This window comes from Glycine max, chromosome 1, assembly GCF_000004515.6.
Source record: "Glycine max cultivar Williams 82 chromosome 1, Glycine_max_v4.0, whole genome shotgun sequence".
Taxonomy (NCBI): domain Eukaryota; kingdom Viridiplantae; phylum Streptophyta; class Magnoliopsida; order Fabales; family Fabaceae; genus Glycine; species Glycine max.
In genome coordinates this window covers 47,961,759-47,988,753 of record NC_016088.4, presented here as the reverse complement: position 1 = coordinate 47,988,753, position 26,995 = coordinate 47,961,759, and the positions used below count along the sequence as shown (strand labels likewise).

The 26,995-nt window shown below is 38.6% G+C and overlaps 2 protein-coding genes and 1 pseudogene across 2 annotated transcripts; 1 reads left to right on the top strand and 2 right to left on the bottom strand.

Annotated features, from left to right (window-relative positions):
- Nucleotides 1-10,906: 10,906 nt before the first annotated feature.
- On the bottom strand, nt 10,907-16,498 carry LOC100819208 (heat shock protein 90-2-like; annotated as a pseudogene).
- A 1,056-nt stretch (nt 16,499-17,554) lies between these two features.
- Nucleotides 17,555-19,263, top strand: LOC100818677 (uncharacterized). The gene is made up of 3 exons (XM_006574183.1): nt 17,555-18,286; nt 18,421-18,787; nt 18,959-19,263. Exons 1-3 carry the CDS (start codon nt 17,555-17,557, stop codon nt 19,261-19,263), a joined length of 1,404 nt encoding a protein of 467 aa, XP_006574246.1.
- Nucleotides 19,264-21,528: 2,265 nt separating this feature from the next.
- LOC102660845 (pentatricopeptide repeat-containing protein At2g22410, mitochondrial-like) lies at nt 21,529-24,467 on the bottom strand. Its single transcript, XM_006574182.1, has 4 exons — nt 24,399-24,467; nt 24,041-24,257; nt 22,379-22,604; nt 21,529-22,300 (listed from the first exon to the last, which is right to left on the bottom strand). The coding sequence occupies exons 1-4, from the start codon at nt 24,465-24,467 to the stop codon at nt 21,529-21,531; spliced, it is 1,284 nt and encodes a 427-aa protein (XP_006574245.1).
- Nucleotides 24,468-26,995: the final 2,528 nt, after the last annotated feature.

Here is a 26,995-nt window from a genome sequence, read left to right as displayed (position 1 = left end):
GACTGTTGAGTTTATATATTGAGGAAATTTTCAATTATGAAACATGATTGTAAAATATAGAGATACCAATCCCTCCCTCCCCCCTCAATCTTCAAAGAAAGAATGTTCAGACAGAAAAGAAAAGTTATTTTTTATTTTGTAGACCAGGATACATAAACAAGCCAAAGTGATTCCAAGGCTCCTAGCCCCAATGAGTGAAACCTTACTTCAGAAGAATCAATTTTAGAGTTTGCGTCTATCTCTCCATTGCTTAAGTAGGTCCTCAAACTTCTATCATTGGGTTTTAGTTTGGCATCTTCACAATCCTCTTCCTCTCTACAAATGTTATTTGACAAGAAGAAACCCAATCATCAAAAAACAATTGAATATGATAGATTTATTTTAAGTTATAGCTAGGTATAGGTTTAAGGTGAATTGTGTCTATAATTATAGATATATTTATAAAAATATTGATTTAATAGATAGAATACATGTATTAAGCTTTACCAATTCTTTAAAGTTACCTAAAAAAATTCTTTAAAGTCTGATTAATTATTTTGTTCAACATTATATTTTTTTTGGCTTTATGAATAAATAAAAGAGTGGCTTGTTTCAAACTTTTTCATCCACTACAAAACGTTGTAGAGATGTGATATTTATAGAAAAAATAATTATTTTATATAAATGAATTTCTTAGCCTAATTATAAATATATGTATATTATTCACCGAAAAAAATATGTATTAAGTTTCTATTTTGTTTTCTATTTTAGAATAAAAATTTATTTAAATTTGATACTATTTTTGAATAAAATAATTTTTTATTCAATTTAAATATGCATAAAAAATACTAACAACCTTAAATTAGAACATATAATGAATTACGGATTGTTAATTTAATATATATATGTTTTATACTAATGGGTTTTCACCCTTCTTCTTCGCCCCCAACCCTCCACTACTTGTATTTTTCATTAAAAATAATCTTCAAATATATAAAATTATTATAGGTGACAAATTTTCTAATAACTATATGCTGACAATTTAAACTTGAAATTAATCTTTAGTTAAATTAAATAATTTGTGTTAATTGATTCATGTGTATGGTTTCATTATTATAATGTCCTTGTTCCAACAAAGGATATGACAAAGCATTTTAAAAAGCCTGGGTTTACTCAAATCCAAAGCATGACCAAAATAGTTGCCAACTACAGACTAAATGTAGGAACTGATAGTTTTCTTTGTTATGGTTTTGGTTTTAAAATTTATTGATAGTCTAGTTGTTTCTAGTCCAGTCCATTTATTATTGCTAGAGAACTGGAAATCTTGAGAAATTATTATGATTGACTTACATACCCAAAAAACACATGAGTATTGTACTCACTATGTCGGCCCTTTTCCGCAAAACTCAAAACAACATTTCCTACAACACATACATGGTGTGACTCAGGGAGTTAGGGGGGACAGGTGGAGATGGTGGTGGTTGGCTCTTATATGGTCGATTTGGCAGCAGCGAAATAAGATAATCTTCTCCGATGACACATTCGATGCTAATAAAATCATGGATGATGCATCTTTTCTATTGTGGGCGTGGCTATGGAATTTAGAGCTACGGAATTTAGAGAAGGACTTTAACATTAGCTACAATCACTGGTCCAACAACCTTAGATCAAGATTTGTGTATTAGTTGCTGTCAGTACAGGGCATAGTTGCAAAATACAGGTCACTTGTAATCTAGGCTTTGGTTTCTATTAGGATTACATTAGTCCGCTAATGAAACCATCAGCCTTTGGTCTTATATTTTACTTGTATATCTAGTACCTCTGGTACTCAATTAATATATTATCTATTTTTCCTGAGCAAAAAAAAAAAACTCACATATATCAGTGGCATAACAAATTGCTCCAGATCATGTATACAAATTTAAAACAAACTTTTATGGGATTAAGTGGAGAGATAAGTTGGAAACTTAGTGCAATAAAGCAACAGAGTAATTGAAAGTAAACCAAAATTAGTAATTGCTATTGCCAGGTCATTTTGAGATCCTTCCATTCTGACTTTTGTCTATGTTTAGAAGAAATTTGTTGGTTAAACTATTTCTTTGTGCCTTATAGTTCCTATTTTAAATTTTAGTGGTTGCACAAGAAAATTGTGAGTTGTAGTAGCCATATGAGAAAACATTAAGTGCTAGCCTCTACACATGCATAAGAATTATTAGTTTATACTGTGATGAGAAATCGCATCCTGTCATCCATGTCATACAGTACCATACTAATAAGTTCTAGAAAGCTCTTAGTTATACTCAGTTGTTATCACTTGAACCTGAAAATCAATTTTCTGTTGTAATCACAGGTTCTTGAATTGAATAATAAAGCATATATGGGACATCGTGTTCGAGTTTTTATTGCTAAAGGAAAGGGTCAATATACCTCCAATAGAAGGTAATGTAAGGGAGATCACGAGATTCCCAGAAGACGTAACTGAGAAGGACCTCTGGGTCCAGTTCAAAAGGTGGGGAGATGTAAGGGAGGTCTTCATCTCCAAGAAAAGAAACAAAGGAGGCAGGCGATATGGCTTTGTGAGGTTCAGTGGAGTGACTGACGTGCACAGACTGGAGAGACAGCTCGACAATCTCATAGTTGGGGGGCTGAAGCTATATGTCAACGTTCCAAAGTACGAAAGAGGGAAGGGTAGAGATGCAGTTAGAAGACCAGAGCCGAAAACCCAAACTGAAGGCGATCACCAAGGAAAGACAACACCCTACCAGAACCATTCACGGTACAGGGAGCCCCAGATGTCCTATGCGAAAGCCTTACTCACTAACCCAACAACCTCAACGCCGAGGAGATATACAGAGAATGCGAGTCCCAGGTCTGAGGGATCACAGTCATCGGTGCACCTCGAGATTCCGACGGGGACTAAACAATGGTATGTCGAGGCGTGGATGGGTCGTATCAAGAAACTAGCGAACCTCGAAACAGCTGAAGATGACATAGCTTGGGAGTTAGGAACAGATGTCGTCCCGAAATACCTTGGGGACGACCTGTTCTTATTACTAGGCTTGTCGGATAACAGGGCAGAAGAGGTGGTTGAGGAAGAAGCACGACACGGGACAACACCGTTTCATACGCTGGAGAAATGGAATCCCAAGCTGAGAGCAGGTCACAGACTAACCTCGGTTCTCTGTTGGGGTATCCCGCTAAACGCATGGGAGACGGCGAATATCAGGAAGATCGTGGCACCGATAGGGGAGTTCATGGAAGTGGATGATGACGCAGACGAGATGCGCAGGCTGGATAGGGCGAGGGTGTTAATCAGAACTTCATGGAAACCAATACTCCAGCACACAGTAAATCTCCACATCGCCGGAGAATTACACAAAGTTCACATTGTTGAAGAAACAGGTCTCATCAATGGGAGGTGCAGTTGTAAACTCCGAAGTATATGTGGGTCATCGGATGCGATTGCTTCCGACGACAGCGTCATAGCTAGCCCGCGCTCAGACGCCATTGAAGTGCTAGATTCCACCCTTACGCCGAGGGATATCGACGGTAACACCACCGCCAGGGGAACGAACACGGACAACAGAGAAAATCCCCTATTACCCAGTGGTACACCCCATGATGATGATCCAGCGGATAAAACCCCTGCTAGGTGGACAATCTGCAAAAATAGTAAAGCTGACAGGCCTATTCCGAGAGAAGGAAATGAGAAGCCAACAGGCAGGCTACTCACATCGAAGATGGAGACAACTTTCGCAAATGAGGAAACACCCAGTACCCACTTCAAGCCACGTGACGAGAGCAACGGAGACCAGAATGCAGCAAGATCGTCCCGTGATACAGAAATTGTTGACCCCATGCATGGCCAAGGCACACAAAACGAATGGGGAGTGGGTAATTTACAGATGGCATCATCCAAGGCTACACGTGTGCCACTAGCAGCTGATAGAGGACAAACAATTGATTATAAAGAAACAATGCCCACACTTGTCACCGAGAGCAAAAAGGAAGCATGTGACATTAGTGATGCTATTTGTGGGCCTCTGTTAGTGGGCCTTAATAATCCCATTCTTGTTGAACCAGACACTCAACAAAATATAAACTCAGCTGCTAATAAACCCGAAACACTGGGAACGCGGAAGGTGTATCTCAGAAACAAGGGGTGCAGGAAGCAGAAGGCCCTCATTAGTGTAAATGTTTGTCAAACGGATGAAAGTCCAGAGACAAACAATTTGAAGCAGACCACAGTAGATATCGCAACTAACTCCCTGAGTAATAAGGGAGCTGAATCACCTTCGAATAAGGCCATGAAGTCTACTGCATGCCAGTTTTGAATAGCAGAAGAAGCACTAACTACTAGTTTCGACAGCCCACAAGATTTACAGGAGGCAGAACATCAATGGAAGATGGCAGAACAAATGGGGGTGTCATGGGATACAGAGCATAAAAGTATCATTGATAACATTTGGGCTTTGGAGATCAAAGACAGGAAAGAGGCAGAAAAGCTGGGCAATAGGAGTGGTGTTCAATAAATATCCTGTCATATAACGTAAGAGGGCTTGGAAGGGGGGTGAAATGGCCCACAATAAGGAGATTAGTGAGGAAGCATAGCATAGACCTGCTATGCCTCCAGGAGACAAAAAAAGAACATATTGATAACTCAATGTGTCAAGCTTTATGGGGAAATCCTGATATGAATTAGGAAATACAGCCTGTTGTAAATACAGCAGGGGGTCTACTCTGTATCTGGAGTGATAAAAGTTTCAAAGTGGATCGTAAAGTCAGTGGCAGTGGGTATATTATGCTGGAAGGAACTTGGATAGGAGAGGATCAAAAGTTGTTTATAGTTAACATATATGCTCTTTGCGACCCCTGTAGCAAGAGAGCTCTCTAGGAGTCTCTCAGACAACTCAAAAACCTAAACCCTAACGGGTTGTGGTGTTTGTTGGGAGATTTTAACAATGTCAGAAACTCATCAAAAAGGGTGGGCTTATCCCAGAGGGGAGCAGAGGATAGAATAGTTAACGAATTCAATGACTGGATAAAGGATCTTGAGTTGGCAGAGCCACCATGGGTGGGAAGAAATTACACGTGGTTCAGACCAAACAGGACAGCAAAAAGTAAGTTGGATAGAGCACTTGTATCCCCTGACTGGCTCTCCAAATGGCCCTCTACTTCACAATTTATTTTGGACAGAAATTTCTCAGACCATTGTCTGGTTCTGCTCAAATCCAAAATTGTGGATTGGGGGCCCAAACCATTCAGGATACTCGATTGTTGGCTCAAGGATAGTTCATTTGGGAAGGCAGTTTCAGAAAGTTGGTCCCAGTCACAGCAAAGGGGGTGGGGTGCTTTTGTTCTAAAAGAAAAGATCAAACGGCTCAAGGAGAGGCTGAAGCGGTGGAATAAGGAGCAATTCGGAGACACATTCAAGAAGGTTTAGAGTATAGAGGCTGAATTAAATAAACTTGAAATCGCCACAGCTGATAGACAGCTCACCTCCCAAGAAATTACGCATCGGAAAATACTACAGTAAGAACTATGGACTGCAGCCAATGCACATGAATCATTAATGAGGTAGAAGGCGAGAACAAGATGGATTAAAGAAGGAGATTGTAACTCGCTATTTTCACTTGCTAATTAATTCAAACAGAAGGAAAAATGCACTGAATGGGGTGTATATCAATGGAGACTGGGTAGAGGAACCGACCACAGTGAAAGCGGAAGTGTGCAAGTTTTTTCAAATGCGTTTCCAAGATCCTCTACAGAGTAGACCACTCCTGAATGGCATCAGCTTTAACTGCATTGGACAGCAAGAAAACTGTATGTTAGTGGGCAGGTTTTCTGAGGAAGAAATAAAGTCAGTGGTTTGGGAGTGCGGCAGCGAAAAAAGTCCAGGCCCGGATGGCATCAACTTCAAATTCATCAAGCAATATTGGCAAATTTTGAAACCTGACTTTCTCCGCTTCCTTGATGAATTTCATGCTAATGGAATTTTCCTAAAGGGAGGTAACGCATCATTCATTGCGCTGATTCCTAAGGTTTCTGATCCTCAAAGCCTCAACGAATACAGACCTATATCACTAATAGGTTGTGTTTACAAGATAGTAGCCAAGCTTTTAGCAAACAGGCTGAAGAGGATAATGCCATTCATAATTGATGAAAGACAGACCGCTTTCATAGCTGGACGACAACTGCTACACAGCGTAATCATCGCTAATGAAACAGTGGAGGAAGCCATAAGGGGTCAAAAGACATGCTTGGTGTTCAAAGTAGATTTTGAAAGAGCTTACGACTCTGTTTCGTGGAACTTTTTACTATACATGTTGTGGAGGTTAGGGTTCTGCAATAAATGGATTCAGTGGATTGACGGTTGCCTCAAATCTGCCTCGGTCTCGGTGTTGGTAAATGGAAGCCCCACCTCAGAATTCATCCCTCAAAGTGGCCTTAGACAAGGTGACCCACTAGCGCCCCTATTATTCAACATTGTAGTTGAAGCCTTAACGGGTCTCATAAGGGAAGCAGTAAAAAACCAGTTGTTTTATGCATTTACGATGGGGAAAAACAAAGTACCAGTCACCATTCTACAGTATGCTGATGATACAATTTTTTTCGGTGAAGCTACCTTGCAAAATGTCAAAGTAATCAAAGCGATACTGAGGGCTTTCGAACTAGCTTCTGGTCTCAAAATAAACTATGCGAAAAGTAGTTTTGGAGCTGTGGGAAAATCAGAGCAGTGGTGCAAGGAGGCTGCTGAATTATTGAACTGCAAAATTTTGCATATTCCATTCACATACCTAGGTATCCCCATTGGGGCAAATCCAAGGCGTAGTGAGCTGTGGGATCTGATAGTTAGAAAATTTGAGAGGAAATTGGCTAAATGGAAGCAAAGACATTTGTCCTTTGGGGGGAGAGTGGCTCTTATAAAATCAATCCTAACATCTATCCCCATTTACTTCCTTTCTTTTTTCAGGGTTCCCAACAAGATTGCGGAGAAGATGGTGAAAATTCAGAGAAGATTCCTATAGGGAGGAGGATTGGAGCAAAGGAAGATTGCTTGGGTCCAATGGGAAATAGTTTGTCTCCCAAAAGAAAAAGGAGGGTTGGGCATAAAAGATATTAGGTCATTCAACAAAGCACTACTTGGAAAATGGAGATGGGACATATTCCACCAAAATAACGAATTATGGGCTACAATATTGGAGTCGAAATATGGAGGATGAAGGTCATTGGTTGAAGGTGAAATAGTCAACAAAGAATCAATTTGGTGGCAGGACATCATGGATGTCACCCATGATCATCAGTTGCTCAATGTCTTACAAAATGAGACAAAATGGAGGATGAGGAGTGGTGACAAAATCATATTTTGGGAGGACTATTGGAATGTTGATGGTGAATCACTAAAGAGGAAATACCCCAGGTTATATCTAATATCCTGCCAACAACAAAAACTTATCAATCAGGTGGGGAGACATATGGAATCAACATGGGAGTGGAAGCTTGAATGGAGAAGGCCATTGTTTGACAACGAAGTTGATGCGGCTGTCGCTTTTATGGGGGATATATCACAGGTCACAATTCAACAACACATAGCTGATGGATGGGTGTGGAAACCAGAACATAGTGGCAACTACTCTACAAGGAGCGCATACAACTTACTGCATGGAGGAGTAGCGGAAGAAATAGCCGATTATGCTTTTGGGGATTTGTGGAAGTTAAAAATACTAGCTAAAGTTTCAATCTTTGCTTGGAGGTTGATAAGAGACAGGCTGCCAACTAAAACCAATTTAAGAAGGAGGCAAGTACTAATAAATGATGCGCTCTGCCCCTTTTGCAGAAATAAGGACGAGGATGCATCCCACTTATTCTTTGACTGTATCAAAACTCGACCTCTATGGTGGGAATCCCTCTCGTGGATTAAAACTCAAGGGCCATATCCTGTTAACCCAAGACAGCATTTCTTGCAGCACTCAAACAGGATGTATGGAAAGGAAAAATACAATAGATGGAAGTGCTGGTGGGTAGCCTTAACCTAGACCATTTGGCAGCACAGAAACAGAATCATTTTTTCAAATGACTCTTTCAATGGAAGCAAGTTGATGGAAGATGCAGTGTTCCTAGTATGGTCATGGCTTAGAGCAAGGGAGACAGATTTTGTAATGCACTACAACCAATGGTCTAGTAATCTAAATGTAGGTTTTGGTAAATAGGCCAGCTCATTAGTTGATGGATTGTATATTGGTACATATGGTAACTAGCTTGGATCCTATAAGGTCGAAATCCCTACTGGATCCAGTAGGTTGCCTATAAACCTATCATGTATCATTAGTACCTCTGGTACTCCCATTTATATATATATATATATAATACTTTTGCTTATAAAAAAAAAGGTAATGTACATATTTAATGAAACTTTGCAATTGCTTTGCCTCTGGTCACTGTTTATCAATCAATTATTAACTATATCAATTTTTTTATATATGTTAATGATTAAATTTAATGGATTTTATAAATAATTTTTTGGAAGGAAAAATTATATATATTATTATAATCAGAAACATTACAAGGGGTACTGGATAAAGATGATACAAAGCACCTCTGGTGCTGCCCTCCAAAAACCCAAGCTAACCCAACTAAAAAGGCTATCCCACACAGATTAACCAAAGGATTCTGAGATATTGGAAGACCAGTGATTAAAACTAGTGTTAAAACCTTTTTCTCTAGCTTTTAACCAAGACCAAGCTAAGAACAAAGCATCTTCCATGACTTTAGAGGAATCAAAAGGTTTGTCCTGGAAAATCAGGAGGTTCCTATGCTGCCATATGGTACTGGTCAGAGTAACCCACCATCCACACCATGAACTATGGTTTATGTCTGCTCCAAATCCATCACAGAATTGAAGAAAATGATCCGCTGGAGAAGCTGGGAGAGGTCCCTTAACCTGGATCTATCTCATGGACTCCCACCATAGACCTACTATCCTCTTACAATTGAAAAATAGATGCCCCACCTCCTCCTGCTCTTGGCCACAGAGAGGACAAACAGTGTCTTGGATGATCACACTTCTTCTTATGAGATTAGCTCTAGTGGGGAGCCTATCTTTAAGAAGCCTCCAAGTGAAAACTGCAGCTTTTGGGGGAATTTTCATCTTCCAAAGTAATGTTGAGGTTCTCACTTCAGAGGCTGGAGTAGAGAGGATTATCAATAATTTGTAGACAGACTTAGTGGAATAAACACCACTAGGATCAGCTTTCCAGATCATGATGTCCTTAACATGCCTCTGAATAGGTATAGAAGTGATTTCTTCCATAAAATTGACAGCTAGATCACTTTCATGATCAAATAGATTCCTCCTCCATTTCAAGTCCCACCTCCAGTTATCCTGAGAGAAATTTCCCATCATTGAAATGAGATCAGATTGTTGTCTATTAATGAGAAACAGTTGATTGTATTTCTGTTGAAGATTAGATTCTTCCCCTAACCACTTATCTTTCCAGAAGTTGACTTTATCCCCACATCCAACCTTCCAGCTCATGTATTGGTGAAAAATGCTTTGATCAGTCTGGTGATAAAGCTTCCTTAGGTCCCTCCACCAGTATGAATACCCCCCTTGGATACGAATAGACTGAAAATCTGACCAACCTCCATACTTGGAATTGATAATCCTAGCCCATGGCTACTGCTGATCAGAAGCTAAGGCCCATATCCATTTTCCCAACAAAGCTGTATTAAATTTAGAGATATCTTTGATCCCTAGACCCCCCTCAGACTTGGGCAGGCAGACAATCTCCCATTTTACCCAAGGGATTTTCTTATGATCATGGTCTCCCCCCCACAGAAAATTCCTTTGCAAGGCTACCAGTCTATTTACTACCTTTTGAGGAACCTTGAAGAAGGATAACAAATATATTGGAACAACATTGAGAACGGAGTTGATTAGAGTGATCTTCCCTCCCATTGATATGTTTTTCTGAGCCCACTTACATAGTTTAGACTCACATTTTTTATTAAAGGGTCCCACACAAGACTGCTTGAAGGTTTAGCCCCAATAGGAATACCCAAGTAGCTGAAAGGGGTTTCTAATTGCCTACAATTCAGGGTTTGGGCTGCTGCATTGGTCCAGTTAACAACACCCCCTATAACTCCAAACTGACTCTTGGCATAGTTAATCTTCAAGCTTGATACCATTTCATAACCTCTAAGCAAGGCCTTCAGTACCAAAACATTGTTCCAACTCCCAAGTAGCCTCACCCACAAAAACAGTATCATCTGCATACTGCAGAATATTTGTGGGTTCTTTTTTCTTTCCAACCCTGTAACTTCTATACAAATTTTTCCGGACTGCTTCCCTCATTAGGCCTGTGATTCCTTCTCCAACTATGTTAAAAAGCAAAGGGGCTAGGGGGTCCCCTTGTCTCAAACCTCTAGATAGGGTAAACTCCTTTGTAGGGCTGCCATTAACAAGAATAGATATGGTTGCTGAATGGAGACAAGCTGAGATCCACTTTCTCCACTTAAGACAAAAGCCCAATCTATGCAGCATATAGTCCAAGAAAGACCATGAAACTATGTCATAAGCCTTTTCAAAATCCACCTTGAAAATCATGGTTGGTTTCTTACTCCTACAAGCTTCCTCAACCACCTCATTAAGTATCAAAGTACCATGAAGTATATGTCTGTCTTTAATGAAAGTTGTTTGTCTTTCATCAATTAAGACAGGTATGACATGCCTCAATTTGTTTGCTAGTAGCTTAGCTATCACCTTGTACATGCAGCCTATCAAAGAGATTGGTCTATAATCATTGAGGGACTGAGGGTGGTTTACTTTAGGGATTAAAGCCAGGAAAGAAGCATTACTGCCTCTAGGGAAGCTGCCATTGACATGGAACTCATCCACGAATCTTCTAAACTCAGGTTTCAACATTCCCTAAAATTCCTTAATAAAATTGAAGTTAAAACCATCAGGCCCAGGGCATTTGTCTCCACCACAGCTCCACACCGCTTCTTTGAGCTCATGGTCTGAAAAAGGGGTAATCAAATCCTCCCTCTGCCTCTGAGTAAGTGAGGGGAAATGAACTCCATCAAGGGTAGGCCTGAAAAAGTTCTGCTCAGAAATTCTCTTGAGGAAGAACTTCACAGCCTCTCTCTTCACCACCTCTGGTTGCTGGACCCACACTCCATCTATGAGAATTCCTTGGAGAGCATTATAATTTCTCCTGAAATTGATTACCTTATGGAAATAAGCTGAGTTGTTGTCACCTTCTTTTAACCACTTTGCTCTAGATTTCTGCCTCAATAGAGATTCATAGGCATTAGAAGCATCCCACAGCTCTTGTTGAAGGGATTTCCTAGCCTTGATCTCATCCTCAGACAAAATTCTGGTATAGGCTATGTCTTCCACTTCATTTAATTCTGTTGAATTTTCTGGATCCCCTTAATACTAATGTTCCCATACTCCTTACTCCACTGCTTTATTGTCACTTTTAACTTTCTCAGCTTGTTCTTGAGAACAATTCCCCCCCATCCACCTTGCTGATCACTACTCCATGTCTCTCTCACCATTCTTGGATTTTATAAATAATGATAATAAAAATATTGTGTCTTCTTTTTTTTTATCATTCAGCATAATCAATATACAAAACTAGCAGAATCTACAGCTTCCAAGAGAAGTATTTGAACATGGGAAAGTGCTCCAAAACTAAAACATGTTGAGACCAAGACGCTTCACGTTCAGCTAAAACATCAACATCTTTTACCTTCTGTGAGGGTATGCTAGAAGTTAGGCAGCCAATCTTCATTCTTGAAAGTCCCTATATATTATAGGTGCATACGGATTACTACCTGTTTTAGGCCTTCCTTGGTAGCAGAGACCAACTTTTTTCCCTCAAATTCCTTAAGCTGACCAACAGCATACTCATCAATAGCATCAACCATGTAGAGAACCTCGTACCCCTTCTTCTTAAGCTTACCAAGGAAGGGGGAATTCTCGACAGCTTTCTTACTTTCACCAGTAATGTAATAGATGTCGTTATGTCCTTCCTTCATCCTGGTAACATAGTCCTTGAGGCTGGTCATCTCATCACCACTCTTAGTGGAGTCATACCTGAGCAATTCAGCTAGCTTTGTCTTGTTCTGAGAATCCTCATGAATACCAAGTTTCAGGTTCTTAGAGAAGGCTTCATAAAACTTGTTATAGTCTTCCTTGTTCTTAGCAATTTCAAAGAACATCTCAATGCACTTCTTGACCAAGTTCTTCCTTATGACTTTCAGGATCTTGTTCTGCTGCAACATTTCTCTAGAAATGTTCAGAGGAAGATCCTCAGAACAAAGGATACCCTTAACAAAGCTAAGATATTCAGGCATCAACTCCTCACAATTGTCCATGACGAAGACACGGCAAACATACAATTTGATGTTGTTAGGCTTCTTCCTGGTGTCAAAGAGATCAAAAGGTGCCCTCTTGGGGATAAAGAGGACAGCCTTAAACTCCAGCTGACCCTCAACAGAAAAGTGCTTAACAGCCAAATGATCTTCCAAATCATTGGTAAGACTCTTGTAGAAAGTAGCATATTCTTCTTTCGTAATCTCTTCAGGTTTCCTCATCCAAATAGGCTTCTGGTTTTTCACCAATGACCACTCTTGAGATACCTCCTTAATGGTCTTCTTTTTCTTCTCATCCTTCTCCTTATCTTCGTCCACATCTTCAACTTTACGCTCCTCATCCTTGTTCTCTTCCTCATCCTCATCATCAGAAATCTCATTTTTAGTAGTCTTCTCAATCTAGAGAGAAATTGGATAGCTAATGAATTCAAAATGCTTCTTTCTTGACGCTGCAATCTTGAAGGATCAATCTTCCTTTGGCATCAGATTATGTTTGTGAGACCAAAATGGTGTGCTTATTAGAGCAAGATCTGAGTTACACCCAGGTATACCTCAACCACATGAAGATGAAGCATTTACATTTCATCAAACTCTAATCTGGATACAACAACAACTCCAACTTCAAAACGTGGTCTTCAAGAGCTACAGCTATAAGTTCATCCAAGATACTCTTAATGAAACAAAGCAAGGTTGAAATAAATTCCATGTTATTCTAGCCAGATGTATGGCTCTTTTAAATTCATCCCAAAACTCTTGTGAGTTTAGTCAAGAGGCAAGCCAACATTGTTGCCCACAAGCTTGTTGTATGCTAGCTATCATGATTTCATTTGTATTCCTCAAAATGTATTCTTTGATATCCTTAATAAAATGGCATGAATTTGTTTCCTTAAAAAAAATTCTATAGCGCCATGTAACTAATATGAAAGTCACAAGAGGTAAAGAATAGTAAAGAGAAGGTTAAAAAATGGTTGTTGAAACTGAGGTTTTTCATTTACTTCTCTAATGGCCAAAGTTGGGATGTAAAAGTTTCGATTTTTCACTTTCAATCCAACCTCCTGTTAGCAGCATAATTGTTGAACATAATGATAACAACGCCAAACCAAAAGAATCAGTGTGTGTGTGTGTGTGTGTGTGTGTGTGTTGGAGAAACAATTGAAACAAACTTATCCCACACCAAACCAAAGGTGTTGTCCATTTGATCACATAGTCCTACGCCTCTATATTCCCTTCCTTTTTATTCTTGTGATCTTCTCTTTCATGCACTCTCACTAATGGGTATGAACATTTCTATATCTATCAAATAATAAGGGATAATATTATCTAATGCATAGCGACGAGAGCAAGGCTTTCCTCCATATCAGTACCCATATATACCTTTATAAGATTGCCACCAGTTCTGCCTCTGGTTTTAGATTCATTTTATGATGGTTTGAAACTTTTCTAATCAAAAGGCCTTGCCACTAATAGATTTTTAAAACATTGCATTTGCCCTTGGCACTTTATACATCAATTTTTTTCCTGATGCTTTTCCTCTTCATGCAACATATATGTCTTAACTTGAGAGCAAAGACACAAAGTAGAACAAAAATAAAACCTTGAATGGAAGGGAGCAGAGGTGGTCAACTGATGCATTGATCTATGATCTTTTGCTGATTGACAAGCATATATTATATGATTCCCCTTTAATTAACGTTCTTACTATATTTTTGACATCTAATATTTTTATATTTGATGGGGACTAAACAAGAGGTTTGGTTAAATAGTGAGAATGGACACTTGAATGAATATTATCAATTTAAGGGATGGTTGATTTTGCTATAAGATAATAATGAAACCACAACAAAATGTAGTAGAAAATTAAATTTGTTTGATGTTGTCAGACATTCAATTTCTTCAAATGCTTGTGTACTTTAACATAAAGAGAAAATTGTAATGAAAAGAAACTTTTTTCCTAGAGTGGATTGTTTTCAAGATAAGAGGATTAGGATGGAAACCCGAGTTCTGATCATTAAAAAATCAAGATTGATTAGGTGCCAAATGTATGTCTGATAAGATCGAAAAGTAGTATATAATTCTTTGTTTAAGGGAATACTTCTGAAAATAAACCTATTTGACATGAAACATGCATGCATGGATGCCACCTTAACTCTCAATCCAATAAACACTTGTTTGCATTAACGGTTAACCTAATTTATTCCAACTACCACACAGTAAGTCTTCTTTCTCGAGAAACTTTAAATAAATGATTGAGAAAACAAAAGGGGGCAACTTGTGTGCATATTTGGCACCTAAGATGCTAAAAGTAGTATTTATTTTTTCAGGGTGAAAATTTCTGAGATATTTTAATTACCATTTGTTCTTCCTCTTTGTATTAATTATTATAGTGGCTTGCCATCAAGTGCAAATCAATAATTGAATAATTGTTTTACATAAGCTGGAACGAGAATACAAGTGGGACGGTTTTCACCTCAACACCAAAGTGGGAAATGGCTAAAAATAGAAGAAAAACTATGAACCAGAAAGATATATTGAAAGATGGGGCAGAGTTGGTGACTACCCAAAAGTAAAATGAAACCGAAAGAAGAAAAAATAAAAATTCTCAAGGAAGTTACTCTGTCAGGCTGTCTACATTGACTCAAACTCCCCAACTATTCTATAATGTGTCCCTTCCATCTCTTTATCTTTGTTCTCGACAAGCCTCTAAAATGGAGTGTCTATTTTTTTTTCTCGAGATATCTCGACCTCTTCTCCATCCCTCTCTCACTCTCATTTTTCTATAATAATAAATTTTCTTTATCTACCAATCAAATTCTCTGAGGATTGTGGTTTTGAGGTTGATGAGGTCATGAAAATTTACTCGCTGCATATCATGACATAGATGATAGATGATTTCCTAGTTCTAATTTATTTTGTCCATAATATAGTCATTTGAACTATTTTTTACTAATGTGTGTGTGTATATATATATATATATATATATATATATATATATATATATATATATATATATATATATATATATATATATATATATATATATTATCCTTTGGTTTTGATCAGTTTAGATGTTGCATGCCAGTGAAAAATTGTTATAAGAAAGGCAATAGTACCGAGGTTATTCACCAAATCTGGAACATCAAACACACAAGCATTAGAGAAAATAGACTAACTAACAAGCACAGTTGGCGATAATCTCACAAAGACTAACCAAATATTTAATCTTACCAACCTTAGTCATGTCAATACCATTGTCAATGATAGACAATGTGTTGTTGGTCTTGTCAGGAATAATGTGAATGAACAACTTTGGCTGACCATCAAGCTTGCTCTTGTCTGTAAGACTCTCAAATCGAATCTTGTCCAAAGCCTACATTGTTGTAAAGGTAATAACATATGTCAACAATCAGATATAATGCCCAGAGAATAGAATAAGAGAAAACCTAAATAAAGCATAATTCTGAACAAATGCAAACGACCCACTCCCTTCCCAAATAGAAGAACCTATTAACAACATCAGTTTTGCCTCAATCAATAGGCAATGGTTGCAGTAAAAAAAAAAGGCACACTACCACGTAATTCTCACAAAGCAGAGACAACAGGAGCAGGGACAAAAAATTAAGTAGCTGAAAATCATTAAATTTCAATTATGCTATTTATAATAATAAAGAGAATAATCAGCATTGCTAAAAAATGGAAAAAAAACACAATATCATAGCACGAACCCTAACAAATTTTTTAAAAAAACCACATCAGTTGTTGTACTATGAAGACAACAATAGGTAAACGCACGCAGGAGAAATCACATCAATTGTTTGTGGACAAAAACTCCACTTTTTAAGCATTTTTTATTTTTAAATTGTACATTTTACTAGCCTTTGCAGCTTCAAAGCAGTTGTGTTGTGGCAGCAGCCACTTTCATATCTCGTAATTTATCAGACTCCTCAACCTTATGAACTAAGGATTCAAACTCCTCCCTTAAAATTGTTGTTGTTGCACCAGGTTCATAACGTGATGAATGACAAGGACTAGTTGTCATAGATAAGACCTTAATCTGATCAACAACACTTGCCTCTGCTGTATTAGCTGCTTCCACTTCTTCCACAGTCAGTCTAAGCTTTGTTTCTGCATCTTCTAACATAAAATTTAGTGACTGCAGCTTCCATCTTCAATTCTACAGTCTCATTCTTCATATCTTCATATCACTAAACACCTCTTCAACCTAAGAAAATTCTGGAATCATTGTTGAGTTTTGCGTTTGACTTCCATTACATAGTCCACCCGTATTTATATATTTAATGGCTTTTTGAGGTTACCAAGTTGTATGGGGGTTTGTTTTGTTATATGGAAACTCAGTTTCAATCAGTTCACATCTAGAATAATTTAAAAGAGTGGAATTGCATGGTTTTATATCAATAAATATGAAAATAGCACAAACTTATACGAGTAACATTGTATTATCATAAAATTTGCACCTCTGCATATAGTTAACATTGTATTATCATAAAATTTGTTTGTCAATTCAGTTACCAATGTATGATTTTATTTATATTTTCATTCGTTGTTGATGTGTGTGTACCATTTGTTGTGCTTCACAGCTGTATACACATTGTTGGTTAACCCAGGAAAAAAGTGCTAGTATTTGAAGCTGCCATTACCGCAACCATCTTTCTAGGTATGTAACTTAATAGGCATTTTATTTGGATTGTAAGTTTGTTGTTCAATAAATTACTATTATTGTCCATAAAAATTATGTGCATTGTGAGTGAACCCTAGTATCCCATTTGAGATTTCATACCATGATTAATACAGATAGTTTGGATTAGTGGTGGTATGGATTCTTGAATTGTCCGTTCAGACAGTTTGGGAACTATCTTTTTTTTCTTCATTCATAGTTATAGGTTAAGTATGTTGTGGTATATTTGATGTGATTTTGGTTTATTGCATATTGCTTTGCTCTTCGGGTGCATATTTGATTGTGGTCAAATTATGTGACCGCTTTCATTTTGTGTACTTGGAGACCAATGCGAAATGCTGCCAAAATTTCATCAAATTTACCATAACATACCTAACTTGTACATATGAATGAAGCAAAAAAAGGTTCAGCCTGAATGGGATAGGACCTAACCTTGATATGAAAAAAAGTGAGAATATCATGCATACGGCATAACACACATGCTATGATAGAACAACAAACATGAATCGAAGTTGGATTCAAGCACGACGCATAATTGACGAGTATCAAGAAGGGGTTGAAGATTTCATCAACTTTGCGCAACAACATGCACCAGTGTTGGGTGGAAATTATTTCTGTCCATGTGTGAACTGTGTCAATGGAAGGCATCATTCATTAGAGGTCATTAGATCACATCTAATTTGTGATGGCTTTAGCCGGAGTTATACAAATTGGATATGGCACGGTGAACAACCAAAAATGTTAACAGCCGCCGACACTGAACCGGTACATGTACAAACTGAAGATCGAATGGAAGACATGATATGTGATCTTGGGCACGAGTCTTTTTTGCAAGCTCAGACACCCTATTATGAACAATTAAAAATAGATTCGAAGCTCCCATTGTACCTAGGGTACACAACCTTCACTCAGTTATCTGCGGTTTTAGCTTTGGTCAACTTGAAGGCCAGATTTGGGTGGAGTGATAAAAGTATGACTGAGTTGTTTGTCTTATTGAAGAGTATGCTTCCTAGTGATAACAAGTTACCCAAAAGTCACTACGAGGCAAAGAAGATATTATGTCCGGTGGGTATGGAGTACCAGAAAATTCACGCTTGTCGTAATGATTGTGTGTTGTACAGAAACGAGTATGCCGAATTGCAAAATTGCCCAACATGTGGGGAATCACGATACAAACTGAATGATGGGGAAAACCCTTATGATGTACCCACAAACAACCCTCGTCCAGCAAAGGTTTGTTGGTACCTTCCAATTATAACAAGTTTAAGCGATTGTTTGCTACTGCACACGATGCTCGTAACCTTAAATGACATGCAGTTGGCAGAATAAATGATGGGTTACTCCAACATCCCGCTGATTCTCCACAGTGGAAGACAATTGATCACTTGTATCCTGAATTTGGAGCGAAACCAAGAAACCTTCGACTAGGTCTTGCATCGGACGGCATGAATCCTTTTGGTAACTTGACAACTACTCACAGTTCATGGCCTATGTTGTTAATGATTTACAATCTTCCTCCTTCTTTATGCATGAAGCGCAAATACATTATGTTGGCTATGATGATAGCAGGTCCTAGACAGCCAGGAAACGATCTTGATGTCTACCTGCAGCCGTTGATTGAAGACTTGCGTAAGTTGTGGGTAAATGTGGTTGATGTGTATGATGCGGATAATGGTCAGACGTTTAGGTTGCGTGTCATGATATTTTGTACCGTTAATGACTTTCCAGCTTACGGTAATTTGAGCGGATACAGTGTAAAAGGACACCATGCATGCCCTATTTGTGAGTAGAACACGAGTTTCATCCAACTCAAACATGGCAAGAAGACAGTATACACAAGGCATTGAAGATTTCTGAAAAATTATCACCCCTATCGGCGATTGAAGAAAGCATTTAATGGAACAGATGAGTGTGAAGGTGCACCGGAACCGTTAGCTGGACATGAAGTGTATGATCGGGTGAAAGACATCGTCACTATTTTTGGTAAGACACAAAGGAAGGATCATGCTGACAAGAACATTTGGAAGAAAAGGTCAGTATTCTTTGATCTTCCTTATTGGAGCAAGCTACATGTTCGACACTGTCTCAACGTAATGCATGTGGAGAAGAATGTTTGTGACAGTTTAATAGGCACCCTTCTTAACATCAAAGGCAAGACAAAAGATAGTCTGAAATGTCGTCAGGATTTGGTGGAGATGGGTATACGATAGCAGTTGCATCCGCAGGCTAAAGGTCGCCGAACGTATTTGTCCCCTGCATGTTACACAATGTCAACCAAGGAGAAGAAACAATTTTGCAATTGTTTGAAAAATGTAAAGGTACCACAAGGATACTCTTCCAATATCAAGAGCCTTGTGGCATTTAATGATTTGAAGTTGGTTGGCTTGAAATCTCATGATTTTCACGTGTTAATGCAATAACTACTGCCAGTGGCCGTTCGTGGTATCTTGCCTGAAAAAGTTAGGGTTGTCATAACCCGCTTGTGTTTTTTCTTCAATGCCATTTGTAGCAAGGTTATTGACCCAAAACAATTAGATGAGTTGGAGAATCAGACTGCCATTATCCTGTGTGAAATGAAGATGTATTTTCCCCCATCATTTTTTGACATCATGGTTCACCTAATTGTTCATCTTGTAAGGGAGATTCGGTTGTGTGGGCCGGTGTTTTTACGTTGGATGTATCCTGTTGAACGTTACATGAAAGTGTTGAAAGGATATACAAAAAATTGATATCGACCAGAGGCTAGTATTGTAGAAAGATACGTTGCTGAAGAAGCTATTGAGTTTTGTTCAGAATATATAAACAATGCACAAGCAGTCGGTGTTCCTCAAAGTCGTCATGACAAAACCTTTCTAGGTCGCGGCACACGAGGATTCAATGTTGTAACCATGGATCACCAGCAACTGTCACAAGCTCATCTTTATGTCTTTCACAACACAGCAGAGGTCATGTCATACGTACATGCTCACAAAGAACATGTTTCCCATATTAACCCTAAAATGAACATGATGAGGTTGTTGCATGAGCACAATAGAAGTTTCATCCATTGGTTTTGACAAACAATCTTCGGCGATCCCAATGCTACCAACACATTAAGATTGCTTGTTGTGGAGCCAAATATGAATGTGCCAACTTGGAAGGGATATGACATCAATGATTATTCTTTCTACACAAAGTCCCAAGATGATAGAAGCAGTGTTCAAAATAGTGGAGTCACTGTTGATGGTCAGTTGGAACACTTTTCTAGTGTTGCAGATAAGAATCCCATTGAAGCATGCATGGCTTACTATAAAGTCATTCAAGATATTTGGGAGCTTGATTATGGTGAATTTAGAGTACCTCTCTTCAAATGTCAGTGGGTAAATGGAAATACCTGTGTGCGTCAAGACAAAATGGGATTTACGTTAGTAGACCTTCAAAAGGTAGGTTACAAAGACGACCCATTCATCATGGCAGTGCAAGCGCGACAGGTGTTTTATGTTGAAGATCATTGTGATTGTACATGGTCAGTAGTTTTGCAAGGGAGAACATTTTCTATAAGTCAACCTGTTAATGGCCCAACATTTGATGTCACTAACATGTTAAAGCTTCGTAATTATAAAAGATTACAGCAAGCTGGCAGAGGCAAACCAAGCCATGAGTACGAGAATTGACCATCATAAGGAGGGAAGTTTAAGCAAGGGCAATAGCTAGGGGCAAAAGCAAGTACAAAAGAATGATAATCCAATGTATTAAAATCATATAATGCATACTGTTTAATCTCCACAACCAAACCATTGAAGCTTGGACAATTCACACGTGTATTTTATGATATTTCTTCAACTAAGTAGAATGCTTAATGAAAGAAAAGGAAAAAGAGAACCCATGCAACTTCCAACTTTGGGAGAGAGTGAACCCAATGCATTCATAAACACGAACAAGCTCATCTCATCCAAGCAACATATAACAAATTTGACACAATTTAGCAGAATGGGTGGTGTTTTTAACATGATGCCCGCAATCTGAAGCATAATAAACTCCATACAGGCAAAGAGGATACAGAGAACATGTGGTTGACTAACAAAGAGAATATTTGTTTATGTGGACGATATGTCTTCAAGTTTTCCAATTAAGACACTGAAGTAGAGCCACAAATTCTAACCAAATACTTACTCTGCATTCTTTTGAAATGAAGAACTTACAAGTTATATGAAGAGGCACGAGAAGATTGAAATCAGTGAAAGGATGCAGGATGGGAGAGACATGCCTTCATGTTATTTACGTACCCGGATAGAACAAAAAAATAAGCGCAGGCTGTCCAGGGAAGAGTGTAACTAGATGAGCACAAATATAGCAAAATGGCTGACAAGTTTAGGAAAAAGGTTATCTCCATCACCAAGAATATCATGTGTAAATACAATAAGCTCTAGTTGTTTTGTTAATGAAACCAAGCATTCATAAATCCATTCAGACTGTGGATGTCGCGTTATCAAGGTCTATTTTCCTAATCTGCATTTCATTGAATAGATTGAATGTGTCTTTACCATTCTTAGCTTGGACACAACAACTAATGATTGCATTCCAAGGCACAACACTCTTTTCTGGAATTCTATGCAAAAGCTCGGGAGCAACACCCAGAAACAGAATCTGGCATATCCCAAAACCATTGTAGCCCATGAAACAAGGGTCTGATATGCCTTGTTAGCAAATAGAACCCATGCAGCCAACAGGTCTCCACACTTCAAATGCATGTCTATAAGTGAATTATTGAGTGGGATTGTCAACTCAAGGCCATGTTCTTTGAGATAATCATGAAACTCCCTGCCAAGATTCAAATCCTGCACTTGAGAACAAGCAGAGACAATCCCAATCATTGTAATCTGATTTGGTTTCACTTTCTCTGCCTCCATTTCCCGGTAGAGTCTTTTAGCCTCATTAGCTAGTCCTCTTCTAACACACCCAGTAATCATTGCATTCCATGTTACCAAGTCTCTCACACAACCTTTATTGAACACATCGTATGCTGCCTCCAATTCTACATACAAAAGTAGCATAGTGATTGACGCATTGTGCACAAATATATCAAATTCAAAACCCAACCTCAACACATGCCCAAGTACTGTAAAACCAACACAATTCATAGATGGACAAGAACAATCCTTGATCAACAAAGGGTAAGTGAGATTATCCGGCTTCAAAACACCACATCGCAACATCCTCTTGTACAACAGACCAGTTCCTTCCAAGTCCTCGCTTTCCACGTATCCCCTAATTGTCACATTCCAGGAAAACACTTTTGGTTCATGAATCCAATACAAGATTTTCGTACAATACTCAAGGGCTTACGATTCCAATAAAGCATAGAATGCAACAAGACAACTCATGGCAAAGCCATCGTTAACCAAGCCAGTCAAGACCGTCTGAGCCTGGATTTGCTTTAACTGGTCCAATGACTTGCACCTTTCCAAGAGAGAAAGGAGGGGGTTGTTTTGAACAAAGCTGTGGGAGGTGTTCCAATTGATGGCTTTCACATAAGGAGGCAAGGAACGAGCATGTAAACAACAAAGGACACCTAAAAATGGGATTTTTAAAGGGTATCTGAATCTGACTTTATTGACAAACAGAATAACCTTGGCTTGACAATGATCTATGAAAGTAAGTTCCACTGCTTGTTCACTTACATGAACACGGGCTAATGTATTCAAACTGAACTACGGTTAACTGTTCCAAACTGAACTAAACTGTAAAACGGTTCAGGTGAACTGAACCGAACTGTTTTGGAGTCACATAGAACTGAATTGAACCGCTTCGAACTGAACTACTTTCTGAACTACTCTTAACTGGTCCAAACTGATTTAAGGATCATTTATTTTGAAAAAATAACTTGTAAGACACCATAACAGAATTCAAATATTAAAACATGGTAATGGTAGATTCTATGTGCTGTATATAAAATCACACATACTTGGCAAATGTTCAAATCCACGCATATCCATGACTCTAAATAGCAGTGTGCACTAACAAGTAATAGTGACAATTTTAAGTTGAAGGAGATAGATCATACACTTGTAAGACACCACAATAGAATTCATATATTAAAAACTGGTAGACACTCTAAGTTGAAGGAGCATATCAGTTGAGAATAATAATCATTTTAATAAAATAGGACAGCATAATTTTAAATGAAATTCCTGAATGCCATTATTCTATCAAGATTGACCCAAGTAAAATTCAGTGCCACAAACATATAAAAAGAAGCCATTATTCTCTCAATATTGGCTTAAATGCTCTCTGGTTACAATTTTTGGTTAGTTGAGTCCTAGCCCAATGTAGACTATAGAGTCTACATCAATATCTCAAATTAGCCAATTCCTGAACAATTTTAATAATAGCTTCATTAAACAAAAAGTTGGCTTACTGCAATTGTACTGGACATTACTAACAGTGAGGCCGAAATAATTAATGAAAAATGACCACGATTGCCGGGATTAAGGTTTTGTGCTGAATATTAGTAATACTTTCTTATCCAAGCCACTAGTTTTAGAAATGTTTGCCACGATGTGATTGTCTCCTAAATTTTATGTGGTTAAGATCCCCATCTTAGTCACTTTGGCATCAAACTCACATTAGATAGGCATTATCCTTTCACATGCACTAGTACAAATGTTTCAATCAAATTGGCAATTGTGCACTTTTATGAATTTAAGAACCAAGGAAGATATGGCAAAAAACTGAAGGGGATATTGCAATTGTACTGACACTTGCTAACAGTGAGTTCAAAATATAAAACCACTACAAATTTGTAAAAAAACATATAAGGTAAGTAAATGAAACATTTAAGTTAAATTCCATACAAAAAATTATAAGAGTGGAGAGAGAGAGTAGAGAGAGAAACAGTGGGTAGGTGAGAGTTAGGAACGAAAGAGATAGGAGAGAGAGTGCTAGAGTTCGTGCGACGAGGGGTTCTAGTCTGATCATCGGAAGGAAAACCATAGGAAATCATCAAACCTACACGCGAGAGAATTGGAGAGATCATAAGGATGTCACCACGTTCTACTTCACCAGGTTCCCCGAAGGTGCAACTACAGAAGATCTTTGGCTCCATTTCAAACAGAGCGGAGATGTGCGTGAAGTTTTCATACCCGAGAGACGAAACAGCCAAGGAAGGAGATATGGCTTCGTGAGGTTCAAAGGTGTCAGAGACACACAACAGCTCCAAAAGAAACTGGATAATATGGTCTTTAGAGGATTGAAGATTAACGTCAATGTCCCCAAGTATGGGAGGGCTAAGAGTGGAGAGTCATCGACAACAAAAGGGGTCAGAACAGAGGTCACATATCCACAAAAAGGGAAAAGAGTAGTGTACCTGAGCAAGATACCAGGAGATAAGGAGGGAGTTCAGCGAAGGTCGTATGCAGAGGTGGTCAGTCGGCATATTCCAAGACCAAAATAGAACAGAGAACCAACAAAGATTGATCACACTCGTGACTATTCCTCATCCGAAGTCAACCTTAATATACCGGTAGCGGGCCAACAATGGCTCAAGGAGGCTTGGGTGGGCAGATTGAAAAACCTAGCTGATGGAAGCTTGCTTGTGGGGCTTCTATGGAGGCTGGATCTTTGAGCTTCAATGAGGTCCTTTAATGGTGGTTTTCCACCATGGAGATGCAGCGGAAGACAAAGGAGAAGAGGTGAGAGGAGGCACCATCCATTAAGGAATAAGCCATGGAAGAAGGAGCTTCACCACCAAGATGAGCCTTGGATAAGAAGCTTGGAGATGATGCTTCAATGGAGGAAAAGAAAGAGAGAATGGGGGAGCACGAAATTGAAGGAATAAAAGAGGGAGAGAAGTGGAACTTTGAAGTGTGTCTCATAAGACTTTCATTCATCAAATTTACAACAAGTGTTACACATGCTTCTATTTATAGACTAGGTAGCTTCCTTGAGAAGCTTTCTTTAGAAAACTTCCTTGAGAAGCTTCTTTGAGAAAACTTCCTTGAGAAGCTAGAGCTTAGCTACACACACCCCTCTCATAACTAAGCTCACCTCCTTGAGAAGCTTCCTTAAGAAGATTCCTAAAGAAGCTAGAGCTTAGCTACACACACCTCTCTAATAGCTAAGCTCACCCCCATGACAAAAAAACATGAAAATACAAAAAAAAGTCCTTACTACAAAGACTACTCAAAATGCCCCGAAATACAAGGCTAAAACCCTATACTACTAGAATGGCCAAAATACAAGGCCCAAACGAAGGAAAAACCTATTCTAATATTTACAAAGATAAGCGGGCTCATACTTAGCCCATGGGCTCAAAATATACCCTAAGGCTCATGAGAACCCTAGGGCCTTCCCTTGGATCTCTAGCCCAATCTACTTGGAGTCTTCTACCAAATGCCCTTGCGGGATAGGATTGCATCATTCCCTCCACCTTGGAAAGGATTTGACCTCAAATCCCGAGGTTCTTCATACTCTGGGCTCCTTCCCTCAACACCTGTAAAAAGAACAAAAACATATATATTAGTGGTGTTTGGTATGCTGAAGTAAGGTAAGGTCTGAAAACCCATTTCCTGGGCATCTTCCCATGAAGGAACATGGTTTCTCACCAACTCAATGAGTGGTGCTACAAGTATAGAAAAATATGGGACAAACCTTTTGTAAAAGTTTGTTAAGTCATGGAAGCCCCAAAGTTTTCTTATACTTGGTGGAGTGGGCCACTCAGGAATGACCTTTATTCTCTTAGGGTTCATGGGAACCCCTTGATCACTATTTGAAAAATTAAGAAAAGTAACGCAATAAAACATACCTTTTTCTGTATTTTCATATTGATTATTCCTACCAAAAAGTATGACAAACCTAAGGTGTCCCATATGAGTACCTAAGTTTGTATTGAAACTAAAAATAAGAACAAACCTACCTAATGGGTCCCTATGTACACACACCATGAAGATGTTAGGTGTACGAGTGATTTTACAAAAGAGGGTTGCACCACTCAAAACATTCATCATACCACCTATTTTAGGGACATGGTGCCTAATAATACCTATTTTGGGCACCAACAAAGCACAAGAATTTAAGCTCTTGCGAACCAAACCCTCATCCAACAACTTCTTTACTTGAGGAATAAACTCAAGCCCAAGAGGTGTGGCAATGCTAGCAAGTGCCTTTTTACAAAAGAGAAAATGTGGAGGTTGTCTAAGAGGGAAAGTTTCTTTATTGTTTGTCTTTATTGTAAAATGAGTTTCCTTCTTAGCTAAACTCTTGGAGGAGACACTTACCTCCTTACACTTCTCTTTAACCACTAATGGTTGTCCTTCTTCTTGGGGGTAGATTTCTTCACTAGATTCTTCCCCTTTTGCTTTTTCTCTTTCACTAGAGGAAGGTGAAGTAGTAGCCTCATCTTGGCTACTATAAATGTCTGGGCCCCTCATAATCATGGTTTTTGTGGTGGGGCATTGAGAAGTAATGTGTCCTCTTCCAAGACATTTAAAGCACTTTATAGAGCTAATTTTCTCTTGCATACTAGCCTTAGGGGCTTGCTTTTCTATTGTCTTTCCCTTATCATCTTTGGGCTTAGAAGGTGTCACCCCTAAGATGCCTTGACCTTGGTCTTTCTTTGGATAAGAGTGAGAGCCATAAGATTTTGAAGTAAACTTCTTTTTAAGTTGTTGCTCTACCCTTATTTCCCAATCTAAGTTAGCATCTACATTGTCCTTCCCATGGAAGTATGAGAGTTTAATGTTAGCCTCTTGAGGCTTTCTTTCCTTTTCTCTTCTATGGGAGTGATGTCTAAGATGTGACCTATGCCTTCCTTTGTAATAGTCACGAAGTTCTTCACTTAGGCTCTTGCAAGAGTTATGACTACTATAGGAGGCATGTTTTTCTCTTTTCATTTCTTTCATTATTTTTCTTTTTTCTTCCTCTCTTATTTTCTTTCTTTCATCTAGACTTATTTCTTCCACTCTT